This window comes from Diadema antillarum, unplaced genomic scaffold (genome assembly GCF_040938485.1).
Source record: "Diadema antillarum isolate AM-2024a unplaced genomic scaffold, OU_Dant_1.0 seq00000485_RagTag, whole genome shotgun sequence".
Lineage (NCBI taxonomy): Eukaryota > Metazoa > Echinodermata > Echinoidea > Diadematoida > Diadematidae > Diadema > Diadema antillarum.
In genome coordinates this window covers 302259-327598 of record NW_027271448.1, presented here as the reverse complement: position 1 = coordinate 327598, position 25340 = coordinate 302259, and the positions used below count along the sequence as shown (strand labels likewise).

The following is a 25340-nucleotide window of genomic DNA, read 5'->3' as shown; positions in this document are numbered from 1 at the left end:
TTAGATATTTGAATAACTTTTATATAGGAGGATGACTTAATAAAGAATGAGCAGATTAACACTATTACATGAGCTAATGATCGAATTACTATCTATATCCAACAAAAGTGAGAAGATAAATAAAATGAAATAGATGAAAAATAGTTACAATCCTGATTCTGATAGAGAATTGTCTTATAATATGATGACGACCCTTTCACGTTCTAAGAGCTCTGAGAATTCGAATATACGCCGTACAGTTCAAAATTAAAGCGAATATGTTTTGCCAGTATTACATGTATGCGCACGATTATCGCTCTTAGGGGAACTGGAAAGTCCTCCTCCATCTTAACCACAGATGATCTCTTGGGGAATCTCTGTTAGACAAAGGAAGACATTTAAAAATGTAACAGAAATAGAATGTCACAACACAACGTCATGTATATTTCTATAATGTTGTAATCTTATTTGCTTTATGGCAAACAATCAATACTTTGTGAAATAGTTATGATTGTTTCTGTGTTGCGACAGCTGTTATAAAGCAGTCAAAGGATTTGCATATACGCGTGAGGAATTTCATATTTCATTTCATCAATTTCATTTCAAACAAAGTACAATACAAAATGATATTTTCTTAAACACAGTTATACAAAATCAAAGATGCTTGTTTATCGTGATAATAGAGTAGTACAAAAATATGAAGAGTTTGTTCGCAAAAACCGATGAGTCCTTTTTTGCCAAATGGAGATATCTGCGATTAAAGGTCAAGAAAAATACAGAGAGTAATAAGAAAATTCTGCCTTCTTTAGACCATAACTTCAAAAATGTACCTTTATATGTAGTGACCAATATATAATTTAAAAGGTATTATTTTGTACTTTATGACAGAGACCGTGCTTCAAAATCTTCAAAAATGGACTTATCGGTTTTTGCGAACAAACTCTTCATATAACGTGGAATGTATAGTATGAAAGAAAATTTGTGGGAAATGGAAGGGACTGCTGAAAACCTTGGCTTGTAAATTTGCAGCCCCCTCGTGAACATTGAAGTATGTATTGAAGTAATGAAACTTAGGCAAATTGCCTTAAAAAATGAAATTACACAAACAAACAAACAAACAAAGACACAAAAAACATGCGCACAACCGCATGCACAAATATACACAAAAGCAGAAACGAGGATAAGCGAATGAAAAATTAAGAATTAAATCGATAGCATTCCTAAATGTGAAGCGCCTGCTTTATATAGGAGTTTACACACACACACACACACACACACACACAAATGTTAATGTCAAAAGTAAAACTTCTAAATCTTACACGTGTATGCTGACATCTAGAGATTTCCAAAGTTAAGAGCCGGGAAAAAAAAAGAATTTCGATTTTGTAAAAAATGATCTTACATAGAGGCAACGGGAATTTATTGAATTGGCGGATAAGGTATGAATGCACAAGTTTGTCTTAAGTAAACATGGATTCAAAGACGAGGGGGAGGGAATGGTCGATATGTTTATACATGAATTGTCCTAAATGCATACGGTGCAAACCACATATCTTCAAGATATTAGGCCCACTGTAATTACATAAACCTTCAGCACGAAATCTGTATGACTCATACAAATACAGTAATGCGAAGAAATTTCTCCCTCTCTTTGCAATTCTCTCCCCCAACGCTCGCTCAGTACCCGTCTTATCCATTTATCTCTCCTTCTATCCTCACATCCTACACATACACACACACACGCACGCACACGCACACACACACACACATACACACACATACACACACACACAACTTCAAAAAGTAGGCCGCAATATGATGCAGAAAAAAACCAAACCAAAACAAAACTGTATCGATATCGGCTGTTTGATTAAATACCCAAACAGGACGACGAAAAAAAAAGAAAGAGGAAATACTAATTAAGGAAAGAACATCCTTTTCGCCTTTATGATCTTTGGATATGACATTGCCGCTTTACTCACTGCTATGTCATTGAAATAAGGGTCCATTGCATACTTCAACTCCTCGTCTTCATTTTCGGCATATTTGACGTGAAAAGAAGCGTCTGCGTGCAACGTAGCGACATATCTGACTGTAGCAACAAACCCGTAGACTACAGCCATCTTAGGAAGCTTGATCTGAGCAAGATGGAAAAAGAGATATATCTCAAACTCAGATTTAGTGTATTGTAAAAGTTTGCAGATAAGGTACTGCCCTAAATTCACTCATATCTATATACCATTGTTCACACGAATGAGCATAAGTGCTAACGGTTAGCTATAAGTGCTATCAATTAGCCATAAGTGCTATCAATTAGAAAATCCGCTTGCTCAAGGAAGAGAACGAAAAATATACTTGCCGTCGTTGAATTAAGATTCTAACTAATCTACGACACTTTGAAAGCACTTTGAACTCGGGCTTTTCCAAACGACATTGACTTTTTGATCATCGTCTCGGATGATCCCACGACAAGTTTTTTCAGTTATTTGTGAAAATATGCGAACTGAAACACTGCGAACTTGTCCTTTTACTAAGCCAAAATTTAAATCAACTTTAAAGGGATGGTACAGTATTGGTGGTGATGAGAATTGGGCTTTGAACTTTTTGCGAGATACCAAGAAAGCATTTATGATATAGTACAAAACATACCATTTTAAGAGGAATTCAAAGTTTATTTGATGAAAATCGGGTTTGGAATGACTGAAACATCCAAAAACAAAGTAAAACAAAGTGATCGTAATAAAGTGTGGGTCCAACACTTTATTAGAATCGTTCTTTTTTGGATATCTCAGCCATTCCAAAACCAATTTTCATCAAATAAACGTTGAATTCCTCATAGAATTACATGTTCTTTCATACTTCATAAGAGGTTTCTCTTTATTTCACCAAAAAATGTTAGAAACCCGAAACTAGGTCTCAACCAAAACTGTACAATCCCTTTAAGTTATGAACTGATATGCATTACTGAATCCTTAAATGCAGCATTCGTATTAGGGCTTTTCCTCTCCATACATTTAAACTCTGATAGGTCCAATTCATTTTGAAATATTACACATTTCACCTATATCCCATTTATATGTCCATCTTAAAGTCGACTGATAAGAGTGGAGCAAGGACAGCAAACATCAAAATTAACACTTCATTACGTTGTTCACGTTTTACAAGTGTTTATGAAAAAGATCTCACATCATCATTCTTGCAAATCGCATGAGATGAGAATGTATGGAGCTCTGTCATCTCACACTGTCTCTTTTTTTTGCCAGTAAGAGATAATTGCTAGATATAAACACAAAAGGATAGTAGCTAATAGTCACCATGTTTATCCATTTACGCCCATAAACAATGATGTAACTTTCTCATTTGACCAGAGGAGGGGCTCCCGCATACCTGCAGCCATGGCGCCGAATCAGCACTGCTGGGTCTCCAGCCATTTGGATAATTTAGCCGGGCAAAATAAGGGGCTGAGCCGTAAGCTGATGACGAGGCTTTGATGCTGTCGTCATTTATTTTTCCACTGGACATTCCTAACTGACTGATGACATACTTGTTACATTCGGGAATGTCTCGCACAACTTGTTCTGAATAAATCACAGGAAAGAGAAAAACTCATGAACTCAAAACTGCACATGGTAACAAAACAGAACATGCAATATCATATTTATATGTCTAGCAAAACTGCATCTAAATGGATCACAGGAGGAGAGAGAAATTCATAAAGTCAAAACTACACATGGTTACACAAAAGTACACGCAATGTCATATTAGATAATAAAGGACATGAAATTTGCAACTGATTGACAAATTGCCCTACATCGACATAAATAAGCACTGAATTGATCAGTGTTTTAGTAGTAGCCATCATAAAAAATCATGGGCGTACATACTCGAGCAGGATTCGAACCTACGACCTCCTGATCACCGGACAGGCGTCACCTCCACTGGAACACCGAGCTCTCGCCCGACAGCAAGTGTTGGTTCTAATCCTTATAGCATGCAGCGGGTACTGCTTTGTTATTCAAATTCATGATATTCTTCCGTCGAGATGTTTTCATTGCAACTGATTGACAAATTGCCCTACATCGACATAAATAAGCACTGAATTGATCAGTGTTTTAGTAGTAGCCATCATAAAAAATCATGGGCGTACATACTCGAGCAGGATTCGAACCTACGACCTCCTGATCACCGGACAGGCGTCACCTCCACCAGAACACCGAGCTCTCGCCCGACAGCAAGTGTTGGTTCTAATCCTTATAGCATGCAGCGGGTACTGCTTTGTTATTCAAATTCATGATATTCTTCCGTCGAGATGTTTTCATTGCAACTGATTGACAAATTGCCCTACTCGACATAAATAAGCACTGAATTGATCAGTGTTTTAGTAGTAGCCATCATAAAAAATCATGGGCGTACATACTCGAGCAGGATTCGAACCTACGACCTCCTGATCACCGGACAGGCGTCACCTCCACTAGACCACCGAGCTCTCGCCCGACAGCAAGTGTTGGTTCTAATCCTTATAGCATGCAGCGGGTACTGCTTTCTTATTCAAATTCATGATATTCTTCCGTCGAGATGTTTTCATTGCAACTGATTGAATTGATCAGTGTTTTAGTAGTAGCCATCATAAAAAATCATGGGCGTACATACTCGAGCAGGATTCGAACCTACGACCTCCTGATCACCGGACAGGCGTCACCTCCACTAGACCACCGAGCTCTCGCCCGACAGCAAGTGTTGGTTCTAATCCTTATAGCATGCAGCGGGTACTGCTTTGTTATTCAAATTCATGATATTCTTCCGTCGAGATGTTTTCATTGCAACTGATTGACAAATTGCCCTACATCGACATAAATAAGCACTGAATTGATCAGGGTTTTAGTAGTAGCCATCATAAACAATCATGGGCGTACATACTCGAGCAGGATTCGAACCTACGACCTCCTGATCACCGGACAGGCGTCACCTCCACTAGACCACCGAGCTGTCGCCCGACAGCAAGTGTTGGTTCTAATCTTTATAGCATGCAGCGGGTACTGCTTTCTTATTCAAATTCATATTCTTCCGTCGAGATGTTTTCATTGCAACTGATTGTGTTATTCAAATTCATGATATTCTTCCGTCGAGATGTTTTCATTGCAACTGATTGACAAATTGCCCTACATCGACATAAATAAGCACTGAATTGATCAGTGTTTTAGTAGTAGCCATCATAAAAAATCATGGGCGTACATACTCGAGCAGGATTCGAACCTACGACCTCCTGATCACCGGACAGGCGTCACCTCCAATAGACCACCGAGCTCTCGCCCGACAGCAAGTGTTGGTTCTAATCCTTATAGCATGCAGCGGGTACTGCTTTGTTATTCAAATTCATGATATTCTCCCGTCGAGATGTTTTCATTGCAACTGATTGACAAGTTGCCCTACTTCGACATAAATAAGCACTGAATTGATCAGTGTTTTAGTAGTAGCCATCATAAAAAATCATGGGCGTACATACTCGAGCAGGATTCGAACCTACGACCTCCTGATCACCGGACAGGCGTCACCTCCACTAGACCACCGAGCTCTCGCCCGACAGCAAGTGTTGGTTCTAATCCTTATAGCATGCAGCGGGTACTGCTTTGTTATTCAAATTCATGATATTCTTCCGTCGAGATGTTTTCATTGCAACTGATTGACAAATTGCCCTACATCGACATAAATAAGCACTGAATTGATCAGGGTTTTAGTAGTAGCCATCATAAACAATCATGGGCGTACATACTCGAGCAGGATTCGAACCTACGACCTCCTGATCACCGGACAGGCGTCACCTCCACTAGACCACCGAGCTGTCGCCCGACAGCAAGTGTTGGTTCTAATCTTTATAGCATGCAGCGGGTACTGCTTTCTTATTCAAATTCATATTCTTCCGTCGAGATGTTTTCATTGCAACTGATTGACAAATTGCCCTACATCGACATAAATAAGCACTGAATTGATCAGTGTTTTAGTAGTAGCCATCATAAAAAATCATGGGCGTACATACTCGAGCAGGATTCGAACCTACGACCTCCTGATCACCGGACAGGCGTCACCTCCACTAGACCACCGAGCTCTCGCCCGACAGCAAGTGCTGGTTCTAATCCTTATAGCATGCAGCGGGTACTGCTTTGTTATTCAAATTCATGATATTCTTCCGTCGAGATGTTTTCATTCCAACTGATTGACAAATTGCCCTACATCGACATAAATAAGCACTGAATTGATCAGTGTTTTAGTAGTAGCCATCATAAAAAATCATGGGCGTACATACTCGAGCAGGATTCGAACCTACGACCTCCTGATCACCGGACAGGCGTCACCTCCACTAGACCACCGAGCTCTCGCCCGACAGCAAGTGTTGGTTCTAATCCTTATAGCATGCAGCGGGTACTGCTTTCTTATTCAAATTCATGATATTCTTCCGTCGAGATGTTTTCATTGCAACTGATTGACAAATTGCCCTACATCGACATAAATAAGCACTGAATTGATCAGTGTTTTAGTAGTAGCCATCATAAAAAATCATGGGCGTACATACTCGAGCAGGATTCGAACCTACGACCTCCTGATCACCGGACAGGCGTCACCTCCAATAGACCACCGAGCTCTCGCCCGACAGCAAGTGTTGGTTCTAATCCTTATAGCATGCAGCGGGTACTGCTTTCTTATTCAAATTCATGATATTCTTCCGTCGAGATGTTTTCATTGCAACTGATTGACAAATTGCCCTACTTCGACATAAATAAGCACTGAATTGATCAGTGTTTTAGTAGTAGCCATCATAAAAAATCATGGGCGTACATACTCGAGCAGGATTCGAACCTACGACCTCCTGATCACCGGACAGGCGTCACCTCCACTAGACCACCGAGCTCTCGCCCGACAGCAAGTGTTGGTTCTAATCCTTATAGCATGCAGCGGGTACTGCTTTCTTATTCAAATTCATGATATTCTTCCGTCGAGATGTTTTCATTGCAACTGATTGACAAATTGCCCTACATCGACATAAATAAGCACTGAATTGATCAGGGTTTTAGTAGTAGCCATCATAAACAATCATGGGCGTACATACTCGAGCAGGATTCGAACCTACGACCTCCTGATCACCGGACAGGCGTCACCTCCACTAGACCACCGAGCTGTCGCCCGACAGCAAGTGTTGGTTCTAATCTTTATAGCATGCAGCGGGTACTGCTTTGTTATTAAAATTCATGATATTCTTCCGTCGAGATGTTTTCATTGCAACTGATTGACAAATTGCCCTACATCGACATAAATAAGCACTGAATTGATCAGTGTTTTAGTAGTAGCCATCATAAAAAATCATGGGCGTACATACTCGAGCAGGATTCGAACCTACGACCTCCTGATCACCGGACAGGCGTCACCTCCACTAGACCACCGAGCTCTCGCCCGACAGAAAGTGCTGGTTCTAATCCTTATAGCATGCAGCGGGTACTGCTTTGTTATTCAAATTCATGATATTCTTCCGTCGAGATGTTTTCATTGCAACTGATTGACAAATTGCCCTACATCGACATAAATAAGCACTGAATTGATCAGTGTTTTAGTAGTAGCCATCATAAAAAATCATGGGCGTACATACTCGAGCAGGATTCGAACCTACGACCTCCTGATCACCGGACAGGCGTCACCTCCACTAGACCACCGAGCTCTCGCCCGACAGCAAGTGTTGGTTCTAATCCTTATAGCATGCAGCGGGTACTGCTTTCTTATTCAAATTCATGATATTCTTCCGTCGAGATGTTTTCATTGCAACTGATTGACAAATTGCCCTACATCGACATAAATAAGCACTGAATTGATCAGGGTTTTAGTAGTAGCCATCATAAAAAATCATGGGCGTACATACTCGAGCAGGATTCGAACCTACGACCTCCTGATCACCGGACAGGCGTCACCTCCACTAGACCACCGAGCTCTCGCCCGACAGCAAGTGTTGGTTCTAATCCTTATAGCATGCAGCGGGTACTGCTTTCTTATTCAAATTCATGATATTCTTCCGTCGAGATGTTTTCATTGCAACTGATTGACAAATTGCCCTACATCGACATAAATAAGCACTGAATTGATCAGGGTTTTAGTAGTAGCCATCATAAACAATCATGGGCGTACATACTCGAGCAGGATTCGAACCTACGACCTCCTGATCACCGGACAGGCGTCACCTCCACTAGACCACCGAGCTCTCGCCCGACAGCAAGTGTTGGTTCTAATCCTTATAGCATGCAGCGGGTACTGCTTTGTTATTCAAATTCATGATATTCTTCCGTCGAGATGTTTTCATTGCAACTGATTGACAAATTGCCCTACATCGACATAAATAAGCACTGAATTGATCAGTGTTTTAGTAGTAGCCATCATAAAAAAATCATGGGCGTACATACTCGAGCAGGATTCGAACCTACGACCTCCTGATCACCGGACAGGCGTCACCTCCACTAGACCACCGAGCTCTCGCCCGACAGCAAGTGTTGGTTCTAATCCTTATAGCATGCAGCGGGTACTGCTTTCTTATTCAAATTCATGATATTCTTCCGTCGAGATGTTTTCATTGCAACTGATTGACAAATTGCCCTACATCGACATAAATAAGCACTGAATTGATCAGTGTTTTAGTAGTAGCCATCATAAAAAAATCATGGGCGTACATACTCGAGCAGGATTCGAACCTACGACCTCCTGATCACCGGACAGGCGTCACCTCCACTAGACCACCGAGCTCTCGCCCGACAGCAAGTGCTGGTTCTAATCCTTATATCATGCAGCGGGTACTGCTTTCTTATTCAAATTCATGATATTCTTCCGTCGAGATGTTTTCATTGCAACTGATTGACAAATTGCCCTACATCGACATAAATAAGCACTGAATTGATCAGTGTTTTAGTAGTAGCCATCATAAAAAATCATGGGCGTACATACTCGAGCAGGATTCGAACCTACGACCTCCTGATCACCGGACAGGCGTCACCTCCACTAGACCACCGAGCTCTCGCCCGACAGCAAGTGTTGGTTCTAATCCTTATAGCATGCAGCGGGTACTGCTTTGTTATTTAAATTCATGATATTCTTCCGTCGAGATGTTTTCATTGCAACTGATTGACAAATTGCCCTACATCGACATAAATAAGCACTGAATTGATCAGTGTTTTAGTAGTAGCCATCATAAAAAATCATGGGCGTACATACTCGAGCAGGATTCGAACCTACGACCTCCTGATCACCGGACAGGCGTCACCTCCACTAGACCACCGAGCTCTCGCCCGACAGCAAGTGTTGGTTCTAATCCTTATAGCATGCAGCGGGTACTGCTTTCTTATTCAAATTCATGATATTCTTCCGTCGAGATGTTTTCATTGCAACTGATTGACAAATTGCCCTACTTCGACATAAATAAGCACTGAATTGATCAGTGTTTTAGTAGTAGCCATCATAAAAAAATCATGGGCGTACATACTCGAGCAGGATTCGAACCTACGACCTCCTGATCACCGGACAGGCGTCACCTCCACTAGAACACCGAGCTCTCGCCCGACAGCAAGTGTTGGTTCTAATCCTTATAGCATGCAGCGGGTACTGCTTTGTTATTCAAATTCATGATATTCTTCCGTCGAGATGTTTTCATTGCAACTGATTGACAAATTGCCCTACATCGACATAAATAAGCACTGAATTGATCAGTGTTTTAGTAGTAGCCATCATAAAAAATCATGGGCGTACATACTCGAGCAGGATTCGAACCTACGACCTCCTGATCACCGGACAGGCGTCACCTCCACTAGACCACCGAGCTCTCGCCCGACAGCAAGTGTCGGTTCTAATCCTTATAGCATGCAGCGGGTACTGCTTTTTTATTCAAATTCATGATATTCTTCCGTCGAGATGTTTTCATTGCAACTGATTGACAAATTGCCCTACATCGACATAAATAAGCACTGAATTGATCAGTGTTTTAGTAGTAGCCATCATAAAAAATCATGGGCGTACATACTCGAGCAGGATTCGAACCTACGAATCAATTCAGTGCTTATTTATGTCGATGTAGGGCAATGATGTACGCCCATGATCTATTTTCGATGTGTGTCGCTGAAGATGAACTGTCAACTACCTCCTTTAAGTTGATCACTTTCAAAAAATAAATGGGGTATGTCCTGATGCACGATTGCGTTTAAAATTGGGGGGGGGGGGGAGATGCGAGCGACGGAATGTAGTGACGGGAAATGGGAGGGATTGGGAGGGACAGGAACAGTGTGACCTTCGACCCTACGAAAGACGGAACACTGGGGGCAGCAGATCCAAAATCTACAGGCTTGTAAAATATATTATCACGGTAGACCTTTATACAAAATCCGTTATCAAATGTAGCCTATAGATAGCACACAAACCATCCACCAACATTATCTTTGACCCTATAAAAGATGAAATACTATAGGAGCAGCAAATCCACAATCTATAGGCTTGTAATGAATATCATGGTAGACTTACTGTCCAAACTTGAACAAAATACGTTAACAAAATGATGTAGCCTTTGGAGCGCACACAAACCATCCGCCAACAACATGATATTTATTTGACCACAAAAGACGGAACACTTGGGCAGCACATCCAAAGCTATAGGCTTGTAGATTACATCATGATAAACCACCTTACAAAATTCGAACAAAATCCGTTCACAAATGTAGCCTTTAGAGCGCACACAAAAATAAGACATTTTACCCCATAAAAGACAGCACACCGGGGGCAGCATCATTTGAAGTTATAGGTGTAGAGATACACATGTATTAGCAATATGGGCCTCCATACAAAAATTTCAAAGAAATCCGTCAAGGCGTTATCGTGGCCGCTGGAGTGCAGACAAGAATGTAACGCGGCGCCGGCGGAGGCAGCGGTGGAGACGACGTAACGCTCCTGAATCCAAATTATCCTCCGGCATACATGCTGGGCGATACAATAAACCACCTCACATGTGAATATTTCTGCAATGCACACCGCATAATGGATATTTTGATTATTGCAACGACATTCACGGAACAAAAGAGTTATCGTGCTAGTAAGTATATCGATAATCGTCTGATTTGTCTGCTAACTTTCCTCGTTGTTGTAAACGATATGTTCTCCATATTCTTACAAGATCACGACGAACCAGCATATTGGTATGTGTATAGACTATATAGTTCCATTTTGCTTCACAATGCAAACAGAGAATTGATCATTTCCCTCTACGTTCAGTCTGTTTATTCCATTCTATTGTATGACATCAATGTGCATCTAAAGTTTACATTAATATTGTTCATTTCCTGATAGAACTTAGTTTGGGTGCCCCAGTCAAATTTTTGGCCTTACCTTGTTTTACCCTCTACCCAACCCTTTTTTTTTTTTTTTTTTTTTGAATGGTTTCCCGTTATTTCGAGGATGCTGCCTTGGAATCTGGATGATGCAACTCTTGTATCGTTGAGGGTTTTGAGATATTCAAAATGGTCGCCAAATTGGCCACATAAACGGATATTCCAATATATTTCCTAGTAAATGGTGAAAAATTGGACATGAAAATATAGTTCTACCATATTTTGAGGGTGCGAAATCCAAAATAATATGGATGATGCAAATTCTGAATCCAATTATGGATACCGCAATTCTTGTATCCCTGTGGATCTGAGATATTCAAAATGCAGACCAAAGTTGAAATTCTGATAATCGTTTTTCGGTATATATCCCACATTTGAAATAAATCGAACTGATTACCCTATTTTGAGGATACAAATTCAAATTTATTTTGAGGATGCTGAATATAAATTCAAATTTATTCAAAGCATTTCCTTATATTCAAAATGCAGGCCAAAATTGAAATTTTGATATTAAGTCTTTCCGTATGAATCCCACATGTGATATAAATCGAACTGATTAACCTATTTTGAGGGTGCTGAATACAAATCTGGTTGATTTAACTTTTGTTTCAATGAGGATTTTTTTCCATACCCAAGTATTTCCTTATAAAAGGTGAATTAATAAAATGTAATACGAACATGACAATGACCCTATTTCGGAGGTGCTGAATTCGAATCTTGTTGATGCAACTCTTGAATCCTCGAGGTTTTCGAGATGTTCAAGATATCTATTTTGATATATCTATCTATTCGGATATCTATTTTGGCGGCAATCTTGAATATCTCAAAAACCTCACTGATGCGAGACTTTCATCAACCAGATTCGGATGCAGCACACTTGAATAAGGGGAAAACCATCGATTTATTGTCAATTTATTCACATTTTAAAAAGAAATATATGGGAATTTCACATTATTTTGCGGCCATTTGAGTATCTCAAAATCATCAAGAATGTCAGACTTTAATCATCTAGATTCGGATTCCCTACCCTTGAAAAAAAAATATATATTTTATGACATTTTCACTACTTATAAAGAAATACAGACATTAAGATTTTAATATGGCGGCCAATTGGCTGCAATTTTGAATATCTTTAAACCCTCAAGAATGCATGAATTCGATCATTCAGATTTGGATTCAGCACTCTCGAAATAGAGTAAATACATTAAAAAAACTTTGGATAGACTGTAAAACAAGGTTCAGCTCTACAGTACACAGACTATCTGAGCGTAGAAGAATCTACGGAGAATCATTCTTGATTGAAAGAATACAGCGTCCACGGTATGTGTTCGTATTGAGTGTCCATGGTATCCACAGGGTATCCACAGGGTATCCACTATCTACACAGTTTGCAGGTAACTCTGTGAATACACAGCCTCGAACCTTGGGCTTCCGTTCACAGGAGTGTGTCCGACCATGTGAAGTCAGTGTGGGACTCTATGCTCACACTGTTGAAAGGCCAAAATTTTACACTGGGTTCTGCACTGCGTTTTTTTTCCAGACGGTTGTGGGGGCGCCTAGGCATAGTAGATAAAACTCCCGACTCCCGTTCGGAGAACCCGACTTCGAATGCCGTCCAGAGCTTACGTCCTTGGACAAAATGCTTTTACCCGCTATGCCCCGCTCGACCCGGGTGAATAAATGGGTAGCTGCCTATACCTGGCAGCGCTTGGGTAATGATAACAGCAGGGCCCTCTGGTTAGAGTAGTGACAACACTGAAAAGGCTATCCTGTGTAAATTAAACCTTATTACATGTATTAATATCATAATTACTGTAACTATCATAATTATTATTCATTATATTTATCATTATATTTATCATTATCATTATCATTATCATTATCATTACTACTACTATACTACTACTACTATTGCTATCATTATCATCATCATCATCATTATTATATAACAAACCTAGGTGTTTGACGATGGGATGACCGTGCACTGCAATGTTCATACACAGCCAGTACTTTGGCACCGGTTTGTAACTCGTCACTTTCAAGGAGAGACCACTGGCCTTCACAGGCGGATGTATGGTGTGGTAGCGCGTCAGACGATCGCTGTCCGCTATGTTAAACTGTGTTGATAGAACACAAATACACACGCATTTTCTTTTTTAATCAAGAATAGGATGAGACCATGTAATAATTTCATGAACAAAAAGTTTGTCAAAATCATAATCCATTTTTTCCTTCTCAAACATTATTACATCTAGATAAGTCAAGACAGATAAGGCAAATTGACACTGATCTTATCCCATGATAACAAGGCAGTGGCGTATCTAGGGAAAACGGCGCCCGGGGCAAGCGCGAAAATTGTGCCCCTAATTTCTGAAAAAGTGTTCAACCCCAACCCCATCCCGGTAGGGACTTTAAACAAAGTCCACATGATATGCTTTTTCAAGCACTTAAAAGGGGTCTTTTGAGGATGATTTAAATGTAATGAATTTTGATAAATTTTGGCGAGCGAGCGCAGCGAGCGAGCAGAAAAATTTTGTATTTCAGCTTACAAAACATGGAATTCTTATCTTTTCTTGCTAATCAAATCTTACAATTCTAATCAAGATATAGTGACGGCCTTATAGATAACGATTTATACCAACAAACTGCATGAGGAATTTAAAAAGTACTCTAACTTAGTACGCGCGAGTTAGCCGAAATTTGTATATTTCCACGTCTTCATCACGTTTTGTTCTTATCTCTTTTTTCTTTTCTTTTTTATAAATTTTGACGAGAGAGCGCAGCGAGCGAGCAGAAAATTTTTGTATTTCAGCTTACAAAACATGGAATTCTTGTCTTTTTTGCTAATCAAATCTTACAATTCTAATCAAGATATAGTGATGGCCTTATAGATAACGATTTATACCAACAAACTGAATGAGGAATTTAAAAAGTACTCTAATTTAGTACGCGCGAATTAGCCGAAATTTGTATATTTCCACGTCTTCATCACGTTTTGTTCTTATCTCTTCTTTTTTTTTTTTTGGATAAATTTTGGCGAGAGAGCGCAGCGAGCGAGCCGAAAATATTTGTATTTCAGCTTACAAAACATGGAATTCATGTCATTTTTTGCTTATTAAATCTTACAATTCTAATCAAGATATAGGGACGACCTTATAGATGAGGGCTTATAATACTAGTACTCTAAATTAGTACGAGCGAGTGAGCCGAAATTTGTATATTTCCGCGTCATCATTACGTTTTGTTCTTATCTTTTTTGATTTGTTTTTTTTTGCGCCCCCCCCCCCCCATGCTCGAAACCGTTGGCGTCCTCTCTTGATCCAATTGGCGATCGCTTCAGAACGAATGAAATTGCAGCCGCTGCTCCGTGTAACATTAAATTTCCTGCTGAATATGAAATGACATGTGTGAACACAAAAGACATTGTCATTTTGTCCGCGTCATCGTCACATTTTGTTCTCATCTTCTTCTCTTTTTTTTTGATAAATTTAGGCGAGCGAGCGCAGCGAGCGAACCGAAAATTTTTGTATTTCAGCTTTATACAAAACATTGAATTCTTGTCATTTTTGCTTATTGAATCTTATAATTCTGATCAAGATATAGTGACGGCCTTATAGATAACGATTTATACCAACAAACTGTGGACTTGAAAAAAATACTCTAAATTGTACGAGCGAGTGAGCCGAAATTTGTATATTTCCGCGTCATCATTACTTTTTGTTCTTATCATGCTTGATTTTTTGCGCCCCGCCACCCCCCCCGTATGTTCGAAACCGTTGGCGCCTTCTTTTGATCCAATTGGCGATCGCTTCAGAACGAAAGAAATTGCAGCCGCTGCTCCGTGAAACATTTTGCCTGCTAAATGTGACCGTGCACCTCAAAACGAACATAAAGTCGCACACACTGATTTTGCATGAGGACTGAAAATAAGTGAAATGGGTCAACCTAGTCGAACTTGACTTTTTCATATTTTCTGAAAGAGGGGGTCTTCTTTTACATTATGCTAAAATTTGATATCGTAAAACAGGCAGGAAGGTGTGTTTTTTTAGCAGTTTATCTCGAACATTTTTGGTAGAATAGTGTGATTAGGTGTGTCTTTAGAATCCTTTTTTCATTTCTGACAAACCTTGTCCACACTCTTCACTTTCAACTCTAATAACTTTTGAAAGGATAGTGCTACTGCTTTGAAAGTTGGCATTAAATATGGACAGAATGTGTTAATGAGGCAAGCTCAATTTCAGTTTAATCTGATAATCTCTTCATTGTTGTTACTCTGGTGTTTTACTTCCTTTTTTTTCGTCCCATCCATCGCACAGCCAGCACGGTTTGGTAAAGATTAAGCGCTTGAATAGACACTGTACTTCAGAGCCTCTTTTCTCAGTTCATACTTTTCCTGAGTTTGTGCTTTCTTTCCAATATTTAGATAGGTTAGGAGAGTCCATTTGATTTGAGTTATACATCATTTTAAAGCTTAAAGTCTCCTCTTTTAGAATATGGTCTTGACTAAAAATTCATGTCTGGCGACTTTTTGTTTGTTTTGAGGTGCAGTGTCACAAATATAAATTGACATGTGTGAACACAAAAGACATTGTCATTTTGTCCGCGTCATCATCACGTTTTGTTCTTACCTTCTTTATTTATATAAATTTTGTCGAGCGAACGCAGCGAGTGAGCCGAAAATTTGTGTATTTCAGCTGACAGAACATGGAATTCTTGTGTGAACACAATAAACATTGTTATTTTGTCCGCGTCATCATCATGTTTTGTTTTTTTCTTGTTTGATTTGGTTTTCTGCCCCCCCCCCCCACCCATTCTCCCTCCCCCCCCCTCCCCCCTCCCCCCCCCCCCCCCTCCTTCCGGGCGAGTTTTTTTCTTCTTCTTCTTCTTCGTTTTTTTTTCTTTTTCTTCTTCTTCTTTTTTTTCGGTTTTTTTTTTCGTTTTTGCGCCCCCAAGGAGTGGCGCCCGGGGCACGTGCCCCCCTTGCCCCCCCCCCTAGATACGCCACTGTAACAAGGTGGAGCTGCAGAAATAAAGTTAGTATATTAGCATCCCGCTGTAGTTTTTAATAAATCTCTTCCAAATAAGAAACTTGCGAGTTGCCATGCGTGTCGCACAGTAATATATTTTGTATAATTTATGTTGTCATTATTTCTGCCATTATTGTGGACAAATTGATAATTGGTGTTGATATATAGTTCCAAGAAGACTAGCTCCATAATGGTAGTCAACGAATTAGGAGGTGATGAAAATACAACAAAAACATATGCCAGATTGTATGTAAGTGAGGGTACGCAAGTGAGGTCTTACTATGATATCTTCATTGGTCTGACAGATCGGGTTTTAAACGAATGTATATATATATGTATATATATATATATATATATATATATATATATATATCTGAAACCAGGGACAGCCTGGTGGAAGTGCCCGGAAAGCAGTAGATGACAGGTTCGAGTCTCACTGGTTCCTTTTTGCGACATGTTTGTACAGAGCAGCAGTTGCGATCTTAACAAATTTAATTTGTAGAGGGAGACAAAGGGGAGAAACTCGCATCTGAACCTTCACCCCTCTGAATAATAACTTTCTTTCATGTATATACATCTCATGAAACATAGAGACAGTTACAAATAAAAAATAGAAAATGATATTGCTAACACGATCTTCCGTACCTACTGAATTCATGTAACATTTTGGCTTTTTTTTAACGTGCATTATTGTATGTTGCAAAACTTGTTCATGCATTAATAAGTTACAGGAATATGCAGATAGGAGAAGAAATAAGGTACCTTTCTTTGCCTAATGCTATTGAACATGTTGTTCTATGCAGATTCAGTAAATGCAGACATACTTGTGAAGCACTCAGTGAAAGTCTTCTTCTTCCATTAAAGTACATCCCTCTTAGTAGAGTATAGTCGTACTGAGTGCAGTGAGGTGCGCGGTCACGGGAACACGTGTAGTGCAGAATGCAGTGGGAACACACACACACACACACACACACACACAAATTAAAAGAGGAGGGCAAAATAAAAGTGCAAGTAAAAACCAAATATCTTGCTGTTTTAACGGAGGGTGACTGACGAGAGGCGGTGCTTGAAGACCTCAATGGATGGGGCTGACACCGCTTCGGTTGGGAGAGCATTCCATAGACAGACCACACTCGGGAAAAAGCTATGCTGGTATGCTAGGATTCTGCAATGATGTTGTCTGATTTGTAGATGGTGACCTCTTGTTCCTCCTGAAGCTGGGAATATGTAGGGTGGGGCTGCGGGGATAGCCACAAGGCCATTCATGATTCTATATAGCATGATTACCTTGTTGTGGGCACGGCGGTCATTGAGTGACTGCCACTGTAGTTTCTGTAGCATTAGGGCAACACTACTTTGCTGTCTGTAATCAGACAACACAAAGCGGGCGGCACGTCGTTGCACTGTCTCTATCTGTGATATGAGTTCTTTGGTATGTGGGTCCCATACTGAGGATGAGTACTCTAGGGTTGGCCTGATGTAAGTTTTGTAGGCTTGCTCTTTAATGGCCTGGGGGCATCTCCTTAGGTTGCGCCGAAGAAAACCGAGGGTGCGGTTACTCCTCTTACAAATGTTGTTTATGTGAGATTTCCAGCTGAGATTTCGTTGGATAGTGACGCCAAGGTACTTGGCTTCATCCACGACAGGGAGTGCTGTCCCATGGATCAAATATGGGTTTGATGCGATGATGTTCCTACGCTTATTGGAAATTCGTAGCACTTCACACTTGTCGGGATTAAATGACATGAGCCACCTTTTCTCCCATTCCTGGACATTTGCTAGATCTTGATGTAGTGCTTCAGTGTCCTGAAGTGACTCAATGGATCGATATATAAGGGCATCATCAGCGTAAAGGGGTATAGATGATGATACATACTCAGGAAGGTCGTTTATAAATACCAAAAAAAGTAAAGGCCCCAACACTGGGCCTTGGGGCACACCTGAAGACACAGTAGTAGTGTCACTCTTGACCCCTTCGATTGTCACTCGTTGGGTGCGCCCTTGGAGGAAGTCATGGATCCAGGATAGGAGCTGCCCTCTTATTCCGTAGAAGTGGAGTTTGAGTAGGAGCCGCTTGTGTGGGACACGATCGAAAGCCTTGGAGAGATCTAGTAAGACAGCATCGATCTGCTGTTTATCTCGGAGTCCTGCAGCGAGATCTTGAACGGTAATCAGTAGCTGCGACTCACACGAGTGACCGCGCCTGAAGCCAAATTGGGATTCTGCAAGTAGGCCATGGGTGTCAAGATGGCGCATGATCTGGCTGTGAATGATGTGCTCAACAGTCTTACAGATGATGGACGTAAGGGAGATCGGGCGATAGTTGTCCGGCTTGTGCTTGTCTCCCTTCTTGAAGACAGGGGTAACATTTGCAGTTTTCCAGTCCTGTGGAACTTTTCCTTGATGGAGAGTTGCATTGAACAGGAGACAGAGAGCTGGGGCTAGTTCATCTGCAGTCTCTTTCAAAAGACGGGCTGGTAAATTGTCTGGTCCACAGGCTGTGTGGGGTTTGATGTTGGCAAGAAGTTTCCTGACCCCTTCTTGACTGATTGAGAAAAATGGAACAGCAGCATGAGGGCTTTCACCCAGGTCAGGGAGGTTGGACATATTCTCTTGTGTAAACACTGAAGAGAACTGTTCATTCAGTAGGTTGGCCTTAATGTGAGCGTCATTCTGGAGAAAGCCGTCCTTCAGCAGAGGTGCAATACCTGAGTTTTCACACCTAGTGCTTTTTATATAAGACCAGAATCTTTTAGGTTTGCCGTCTTCTTCACTGAGCATGTCGCTGATAAATGTGTTGTAAGCCACTCTACACTCCCTCTGCATAATACTCTTCATGGATTTGTATCTTGTCCAGTCTCCTGATCTTCCAGTTTTCCGAGCTTGTTTTAAGGCTCGCTTCTTCCTTCTGGATAAGCGTTTGATGTTGGCATTAATCCATGGTTGACTGAAACGTGTTGAGCTAAACTTAGACGGGACTAGTGTGTCCAAAATTTGATGGAGTCCATTCGCTAATTTCATCCATAAAGTATCAACATCTGTCTGGAAAGAGTTTTCCTCAACAAAATCCTCACTCAACGTGAGAGCTTCTGACTTCATGCGGCATATGTCAACCTTTTTCCATAAGAAAATCTTGTGGCGTACAGGTTTTTGTCTCTTTGCACGTGTATCAGAGAGAATAAGAACCATATCATGATCACTAACACCTGGCAAAGGTACACATTTGGTGATCAGTGATGGCCTGTTGGTAAGAAATAGATCTAATGTCTTCTCCCCTCGTGTAGGAAAATCAATGATCTGTGTGAGCCCAGCATCAGAGAAGGTGGACAGGAAGTGCTTGTTGATTGCGTTTGTGTACTGATGACTCTCGATGGAGCCCGTCGACCAGTTGATGTCTGGGAGGTTGAAGTCCCCACTGACCCAAGCTACAGCAGATGGGTTGCTGATGATGACATCTCTGATAGCTTGACACATTTCCAGCGCGTAAGCCATGTCGTTCTTGGGAGGCCGGTATGACGATATGACGATCAAGGGTTGTTGACCGCAGACTTGGATCTTGGTGGCTGTCAGCTCACAAGTAGACTCAACTTTGATTTCACAATCAGTTAGATCCTTTCTTGTAGCAAGCAGGACACCACCATAGCCGTCAGGGCGATCCTTCCTCAATGGGGTGTTAAATCCAGGAGGCATTATCTCTGAGTTTAGAATTGATGGTTTGAGCCATGTTTCATTTGCGATGATGATGGCTGGTTGGCTGCTTTCAACAGCCTCCCAGAAAGCTTCCCTTTTTGCACACAAACTGTGTAGGTTTACTGTTAAAACCTTCAGGGGTTTTGGTTCGGTTTTTCTTCTAAGGTTTTTCTTAATTGGTGAAGAGTGATGTACGGGGGATCCTGGGTTTGACACTGTGTCTAAAGTCTCTTGACTTGACGCGCTATTTATACGAGTTGAATCATTTCTACAGTCATCGAGGAGGTTGAATTTGTTGTCCGAGTCAAATAAATATGAATCAAAGAGGAATAGACTATGGTTGGGTGTATCACATTTGCTACATATCCAAGTGACATTGGATTTGTTGACTCGATCATATGACTCTGATGACATGCCCATGCAATCAGTGTGATACCAGGTATCACAGTTATCGCAAGCCACTGCTGTCCTGGTGTTAGACCAGCCAACTGCTTTTTGACAAACACCACATGGGAATTTTGGTTTGCGTGGTCCTGGATTGGTTTCGGTATCATGCGATCGGATAATCAGAAGAATGGCTATGTACATGTAAACAGATTTCTTCTTCTGCTCAGGCTTGAACCTAATATGAGGAACTGAGAAACTATGTATCGAAGTGACCCATGAAGCTTGAAGAAATTTGCTGTTTGTATTTGCAACACTTCCATGACAGTGAAAATCTCCAACGAGAGAAAATGCAGAAGTGGGTGTTTTGCCACCAAGGTTTCCTCCTGATGCAAAGGGAGTTGAAAATTGTTCAGACACAAGCAAATTTGTTATCAGAATTGGAAGGAGAAAGGCTCCTGCGAAGATCTGTGAGTTAAACATGTTTCGCTGAATGCTGTCTGTGTCCTAAAGATTGCAGCTGTGTCTGTGGGACTCTAACACGTTACACAGCTCTAGATCTATTATGCTATTGGAAATTCGAAGATGGCTGCCCAGGCTCAATGCACAATGGCAGGATAGACAGGAGGAATGACATGGATAGTACTGACCTCAAATCCGTGTACTGGTACTGTTACTACTGCAGGCTGCATGATCACTGCAAGTCTGGTTTTGAAGGTTGTACCTTTCAAAGTTTAGGGTGCCATGCCTGCGAGGCGGTGTGAACACTGCAGTGTAGGTACATAGGTAACATCCCAATAACGAGAAGATAAAGCTGTGGGACTACTGTATTGGCAAAAGCCAAGATGGCCGATGAATTGTCCAAGCCCGCGAAAAATAAAGAAAGGGTCTGAAACGTGTAGAAATTCATCAACAAAATTTTGATTCCATATTCGTGATCCCTGGTGATGTCCTAAACGTAATGAGGTAGTTTGGCAAGAAAATAAATATCCAAAACACATTATCTAAAGCAAAAAAGAATTCATGGTACGGAACACTTTTCAAATTACGTGTTCCCGCGAGCGCGACCTCAAACAGAACAAAGTCTGAGGAAAATGATGTACTCTTGGAACAACTGAGTCCGCTCTGGCATAATTCATGTGAGGGACAGGGACGTGGAGGTGGGGTACATAACTGTGGACACCTTTGAATGCCTTGTTTCAGCACTTCACTGTCATAAGATGTTCAGAGAAAGGTCTCCCTTATCAATTTCATTACATTTCATGAAAACAAGTTTTTTTTTTTTTTTTTTAAATAAATATTTTACCCTCTGAACAACTCTTTAAAAGCATGTAAACTTGGAACAACAAATTTATTTGCCTTGGGTAACTGTAGGGGTGGACTGCTTTGGGTACCTCGCATGAGGTTGATTTTGAATGTGAATCATTTACTGAACACGGATGCTGCAGAACGATGTTTCATATCAAATGAATGAAAAAAATAAAGAAATTCACACCTGAATGTTTCACATATCAACTATACATTTCATCAAATAAAATTTGGAAATAAAATTGTCTTTGCTATTATACGACTGGAAGACTATTTAAAAGCATGTATGCTAAGAAAACAACATTGCATGTTTCATCGAGTTCTTACATTGGTGAGTAAATCAAATTTAAACACATCTTTGACTTCAAGTTGAGCATACAGAACAACGGCGTAAAAGTTCCGTCGATATCATAGCAGACCTGTCTGTTCATAACGCATTTCCCAGCAAATATGTAGCGTTTTCAGAACGTTTCCTTAATTTTTTTAGGTTCCGTGCGTCTTCGTAAAAGTTCAAAGTTGGGACTTAGAATTTACCGCATAGCACCGGTTTTTTGAAAACGTTTCTAAAACGTCAATGGACGTTACAAAACGTTTTTATTATGTCTGCTACCTCTTCGTCATTTATAAACATCCACAAAACGTTTTTATTGCGTCTGCTTTGTCTACGTTGTCTTTAATGAACATTTAAAAAAACGTTTGTTTTTTTTTTTCATTTGGCCAGCTACGTCTCCGTCATCGGTTTCTTTATCATGAATATTCATACATATGTATGAATATTCATATAATAAAATCTAGAATATGAAAACTAGATAGAAGACATTGAAATCTGAAGTATTTATGCTGGGTTCAAACTTTCTGTGTTAAAAATTTTACCTGCGTTATTGTTCAGTTATTCACAATTTCAAGCTGTGCTATGAAGAAATATTTTTCAGTTGTGAATAGGCCTAATTTAGATATATGTGATTTAATTTTAGTAACCATGTCTTCATGCATTTCAACATTTTTTCCGGTATATAAAAGAATGTGATACAAATTCCTATATAGTAGATATATGTAGTAGGACATTAGAAACAGATTAGGATAGAATTCTTTATAGGATCAGGATTAGGGCACATATATCCCAGATTGTGCCTGCATAATCTCATAACCTTACTTTTTTAATGGCCTATCAAAGAATAAACATAGACGTTCTTAGAAATTTTTCTTGACGTTTAGACGAATATGAAAGGTTGTCTAAACGTTCTGGAAAGGGTCATAAGACTTTTTACACGTTCTTAAAACGTTTTTTGAACGTTCTAGACGGTTTTCAAAGGTTTTCTGGACGACCGCAGAACGTCGACAGAACGTTTTGAATATTCTAAAATGGTTTTCTGACGTCTACAACGTCCAAAAAGTTTTCTGCATGTCCTTAAAAAGTGTGAAAGGTTTTGTATTGTTCTTTTAAACGTTTAGAAAAATTTTTTATAACGTCATGTGAAACATTTGGAATACGTCGAAAACCTTCCACAAAAAGACGTTCTGAAAACGTTTTGACAAAACATCCAAATAACGAACTTGGATCGTTTCAAGAACGTTCATAAAACGTCCAAATGTTAGCTGGGTTATTTCTCTGATATTTTGTCGAGGCACTGTCTAAAATTCTGGAAAGGGTCGAAACAGGATTTCGATATACAGAATAATGATCAAAATATATGTGTTAGATCAGTATAAAAACTATTTCTATGCTTTTTATCAAAAGTCCTCTAAACTAGCATTTATTCCGTACTTCCCCTAATGGCTGGAAAACGCGTAAATGTGTGTGTGTGTGTGTGTGTGTGTGTGTGTCCGAAAACGGGACCCGACCGTTTGGTTCGCAGCTAGCTAGTTACTAGCTACTAACTAGGAATATGCCCGAACTTGCTCCGTCCGTTGAATGCCGTTCAATCTTCTCACACTGTATAATAAGACCGTGCATCACAAAACCAACAATAAGTCGCACCTCTTATTTCACACGAGGACTCAAAAAGATGAAACGGTCAACCAAGGCAAAATATTAGGTTTTTCATATTTTCTGAAAGAGCTCCCCTTCGTTCATATCATCCTTAAGTTTGGGATCATAAAATGAATGTGAGAGCGCATTTTCAGCTGGTTTTTTTTTTCTACAACTTTTTTTTTTTGCGTGTGTCTTAGAGGCCCCTTTTCATTGCCTGGTAACCTTAATTGCATATACTGTTCACTTTCAAGTCTAGTAACTTTTGAAGGGATAAGGCTGCTGCTCTGAAAGATGGCATTAAAGATACAGTTTACCTTTGGGAGCAGTGATTTAATTTTTTTTTTAGTTATCACTTTGATGCATATTTGTAGGTCAGTTGTATCACAAAACGTTCTATCATATAAAACTTTGCAATAAAACCGAAAATAGAAATCACTGTTTTTTTCTCATTAAACCATAACTGTAGACGGTTTAGTCTACACATAATTTAATCATATCTATTGTTCACATTTTGTATCTTGATTAGAATTTTACAATTCCGGTTGTTTCTATGCCAAACTCATATTTTTAAACTATTTTGAAGCACTACAGCCGGTGTTTTGTTTCATCTGCAAATGGTAAATGATGTCTTTTACCTCAAACAGAATGTAGTAACAAAGCTTATTATATCAGCCTAGTCTGAGAATCTCTTCATTGTTATTGCTCCGGTGGTTTACACCCTGTTTTTTTTTTTGTTTTTGTTTTTTTTTGGTCCCATTCATCGCACACTCAGCACTGTTTGGTGAAGATTAAGAGCTTGCATTGACACTGTCCTTCAGAGCCTGTTTTCTCGGTTCACACTTTTCCAGGGTGTGTGCTTTCTCTCCAATATTTAGATATATTAGGAGAATCCATTCAATGGAGCTATGCTCCGGTGATGTACACACTGTCTTCCATTTTTTTAGTTTCATTCCTCGCGCAGCTAGCACTGTTTGGTGCAGATTAAGCGCTCGAATAGACACTGTTTTTCAGAGCCTCTTTTCTATGATCGCATTTTTCCAGAGTGTGTGCTTTCTTTCTAATATTTAGATAACATTATGCTACTAGAGTCCATTTCGATTGAGCTATACATTGTTTTAATGCCTAGTTTTAAAGCTTAAAATCATTGTCTGGCGACTTAAAAAAAAATAGGAGGTTTGTGATGCAGGGTCACATATTTAGGCCTATGATATTCATTCGAATTGTTGTTGTGCTTGCCAGTGTACTTGTTTGTCATAAATGCAACCGTTGTTGTACTTACGTCTGTGCCAGACGGGTTCACCGGCATAAGACGTGTCACATAGTAGACGTCCTCTGTGACGAAGGCGCTGATGGCAGCAGATATCACAGCCTCGGACATGATTCGAAACCCGTATATCATGTACTGACCGGCTAAGGAAACTCGGAAATTGAAATCTTGAGTGCACCAGGTAGTACTGGGTGGTATCGGCTTACTATATGAAAGCGTGTGATAGGGTATATACCACCGTGCACCGGCTTTGGAAAAGACGCACTCTGTTTCTGCACCGAACAAAATGGGAGGGAACAGCAACGAGATGGGTACAT

At 40.2% G+C, this 25340-nt stretch overlaps 1 protein-coding gene across 1 annotated transcript; it reads right to left on the bottom strand.

Moving 5' to 3' along the window:
- Nucleotides 1–298: 298 nt before the first annotated feature.
- LOC139733633 (uncharacterized) lies at nt 299–25134 on the bottom strand. Its single transcript, XM_071644448.1, has 6 exons — nt 25036–25134; nt 17690–20263; nt 13330–13492; nt 3367–3557; nt 1996–2117; nt 299–356 (listed from the first exon to the last, which is right to left on the bottom strand). The coding sequence occupies exons 1-6, from the start codon at nt 25132–25134 to the stop codon at nt 299–301; spliced, it is 3207 nt and encodes a 1068-aa protein (XP_071500549.1).
- Nucleotides 25135–25340: the final 206 nt, after the last annotated feature.

What these genes read in the sequence shown, in the direction of transcription:
- LOC139733633 (XM_071644448.1), bottom strand. Translation starts at nt 25,134, where the DNA reads ATGTCCGAGGCTGTGATATCTGCTGCCATCAGCGCCTTCGTCACAGAG. An exon ending in ATTCGGCGCCATGGCTGCAG is followed by an intron (nt 2,118 to 3,366) that starts GTATGCGGGAGC and finishes CATCTTGCTCAG; the next exon opens with ATCAAGCTTCCTAAGATGGC. An exon ending in AATGAAGACGAGGAGTTGAA is followed by an intron (nt 357 to 1,995) that starts GTATGCAATGGA and finishes TTTGTCTAACAG; the next exon opens with AGATTCCCCAAGAGATCATC.